The following is a 2443-nucleotide window of genomic DNA, read 5'->3' as shown; positions in this document are numbered from 1 at the left end:
TGCTTAAAGTTATTTAAGAATACCTGTGTAAATACAATTTTTGTCGGCAGCAAAATGTGACATCCAAGATATTCAGGGAATGTTTATTTTTCATAAACAAACTAATTTCCTTCCAACAAAAGCCAGCTTGTAAAAACAGTAGCAAATCTTCATGCCAGCCCCGGGCAAGAGGTGACCGGCTGGTTTGTAGCTTGATCTGCCTCTGCTTCTGTACCAGGGTGGGGACAAAGCAAAGCCCCAGAAGGAGCCCGGTGCTGGGTGGGTTTGCACCAGGACACCTGGTGAGGAGGAGCGGGGTGAGGCCGTGTGCTGCGGCTGATCCTGGGGTGCACTGGGGTTAAGGCGGCTTGGCACCCCTACGCACCCCAGGCAGGGCAGTGGGGTGGCAACCAGGTGGCAGAAGGGACAACAGCACCTGAGAGGGCTTTTCCCTGGCTTTGAGCATCCATCCTGGCAGCCACCTCCCTGCGAGGTGCCAGGGAAGTGTGAGCAAGTAGGGATGGTTTGTGTAGGCACTTCTGGGAATATCTGCCTGCAAACTTCCCTCTCCTATGGTTGGGAACTGCAAATTTGGAAACACCCAGATTGCACAACACCCTGTCCAGAGCTGCCACCCGCAGCCCTGAAAGCAATAAAAGGCGAGAGAGCAGGCACACCATCAGAGAGTCCTGTGAGGAGCACATCCCTGGGTACGCCAACCGTCTGCCCGCGGCTGCAGAGATGGTGCAAGGGACTCCCTTCCTCCTGGTGCTCAGCATGGCCTTGGTGGCTCCCAGCTTCTCTGCAGGAAAGGTAACGGCAGGGTTGGGAGGCACGGGGCAGGGTGGGCAGGGGGGCTGCAGCTCTGGGGGTTACCAGCTCCTGACGCCCTGCCCACACCCACGCTGTGCTGCCAAAACAACTCTGAGTCTTCTCCACTCCAGTGCATCCTGACTGGGCATTGGGCCAACGACCTGGGCTCCAACATGACCATCGAGGCTTTGAATGGAAAAGGTGAATTCATGGGCTCCTACCACACGGCTGTGACAGCCACCAAGAATGAGATCCAGCTGTCACCGCTGCAGGGCTCCCAGCACAGCACAAACAGTAACAGCCAGCCCACCTTTGGCTTCACTGTCAACTGGAAATTTTCAGGTATTTTGCCTTTCCCAGCCTCCCTGCGTTGTCCCCAGAGCTTCCCTGCCCTCCCTGCGCTGTCCTCAGACCTCCCCTACCCTCTCTGTGAAGTCCTTGATGCTCCTCTGTCCTCCTCTGCAGTGTCCTTGATGATGCCCTGCCTTCCCCTGCGGTGTCCCCAATGCTCTCCCGTCTCCCGTCCCCAGCAGTGTCTCCCGTCCCCTGTGGTGTCCCTGATGCTCCCCCATCCCCTGCAGTGTCTCCTGTCCCCTGTGGTGTCCCTCATGCTCCCCCATCCTTGACCCCAGGGCTCCTTGGCTGGTGTCACCTCCCAGTCCCAGGGCGCAGAGGATATGCTGGGGGCTGAAGCCCCATTGCTGTCTGCCCATCTTCACCTGAGACCCTCAGCCCTCTGACTCCTCCTGCCTGCTTTTTCCCTCACCGCTGTCCCCAGAGAGCAGGGACAGCCCAGATCTACCATCCCCTGCGCTGCAGCAGGCTGTAGGGCCACGGCTCGGCACCAACTTGCTGCCCTGGCCATAATCACCTCCACCTCCCACCCCATCCCTGCAGACTCCATCACCGTCTTCACGGGCCAGTGCTTTGTGGATGAGGAGGGAAAGGAGATTTTGAAGACCATGTGGCTCCTGCGGTCACGTGTGGACAACCTCAAGGACGACTGGAAAGCCACCATGTGAGCCCTTTGTTCCTGCCCCACACATGTCCCCTGTGCATCCCTGGGGGTCAGGGCTCTCCCACCCCACATGCTCAGCTCCTGGCAGAGCAGTTGACAGTGTGGGGGTGACTGAGGATGGGGTACTCATGTGTGGCCTCCTGGGGGTCCCACCAGGGTGCAAACACTGCTGGGGGGTGGGATGGGGCTGGGTGGGCGTTCAGCACTGGCTGGGACTGACATGTCCCACCCTTACATCTCCTCCCTCTGTGTCCCCACAGGGTCGGCACCAACGTCTTCACCCGCCTGCACTCAAGGAAGGAGTGAGGGTGGCAGCGAGGGGCTTCCCAGGCTGGTGGCAGCACCAGGAATGCACTCCCCTCTCCTGCCCCATCACCTGCTTCTCCCAATAAAGCTTTGCTGTAAACAACCACCTGGCTCCTGTCGTGCCGTGGCTCAGTGCCCACATTCCCCTGGCCCTCCCCCAGCATCCCATGAGCTCTGCTGTCACCGACCCCAAGGCCTGGTGTGTGTCCCCTGCCATGACCCCACCACAGCCCAGGCTCCTCTGTCACAACCCCACCACCCCACTGTGCTCTCTCGGGACCCCCACCTCGCTCAGGGGAGCAAGACCCTGCTCAGTCCGGTGTCATG

General features: G+C 59.5%; 1 protein-coding gene across 1 annotated transcript; it reads left to right on the top strand.

Moving 5' to 3' along the window:
* The first annotated feature begins 717 nt into the window (after nt 1-717).
* Nucleotides 718-2116, top strand: LOC104523526 (avidin). The gene is made up of 4 exons (XM_010166138.2): nt 718-792; nt 924-1134; nt 1690-1810; nt 2071-2116. Exons 1-4 carry the CDS (start codon nt 721-723, stop codon nt 2114-2116), a joined length of 450 nt encoding a protein of 149 aa, XP_010164440.1. The 5' UTR covers nt 718-720.
* Nucleotides 2117-2443: the final 327 nt, after the last annotated feature.

The sequence above is a fragment of the Antrostomus carolinensis genome, unplaced genomic scaffold (genome assembly GCF_000700745.2).
Source record: "Antrostomus carolinensis isolate BGI_N321 unplaced genomic scaffold, ASM70074v2 scaffold43034, whole genome shotgun sequence".
Lineage (NCBI taxonomy): Eukaryota > Metazoa > Chordata > Aves > Caprimulgiformes > Caprimulgidae > Antrostomus > Antrostomus carolinensis.
Note: the sequence above shows the minus strand (reverse complement) of the source record. Positions and strands in the feature narration are given on the sequence as shown.

What these genes read in the sequence shown, in the direction of transcription:
- LOC104523526 (XM_010166138.2), top strand. Translation starts at nt 721, where the DNA reads ATGGTGCAAGGGACTCCCTTCCTCCTGGTGCTCAGCATGGCCTTGGTG. An exon ending in TGTCAACTGGAAATTTTCAG is followed by an intron (nt 1,135 to 1,689) that starts GTATTTTGCCTT and finishes CCATCCCTGCAG; the next exon opens with ACTCCATCACCGTCTTCACG. An exon ending in GACGACTGGAAAGCCACCAT is followed by an intron (nt 1,811 to 2,070) that starts GTGAGCCCTTTG and finishes GTGTCCCCACAG; the next exon opens with GGTCGGCACCAACGTCTTCA.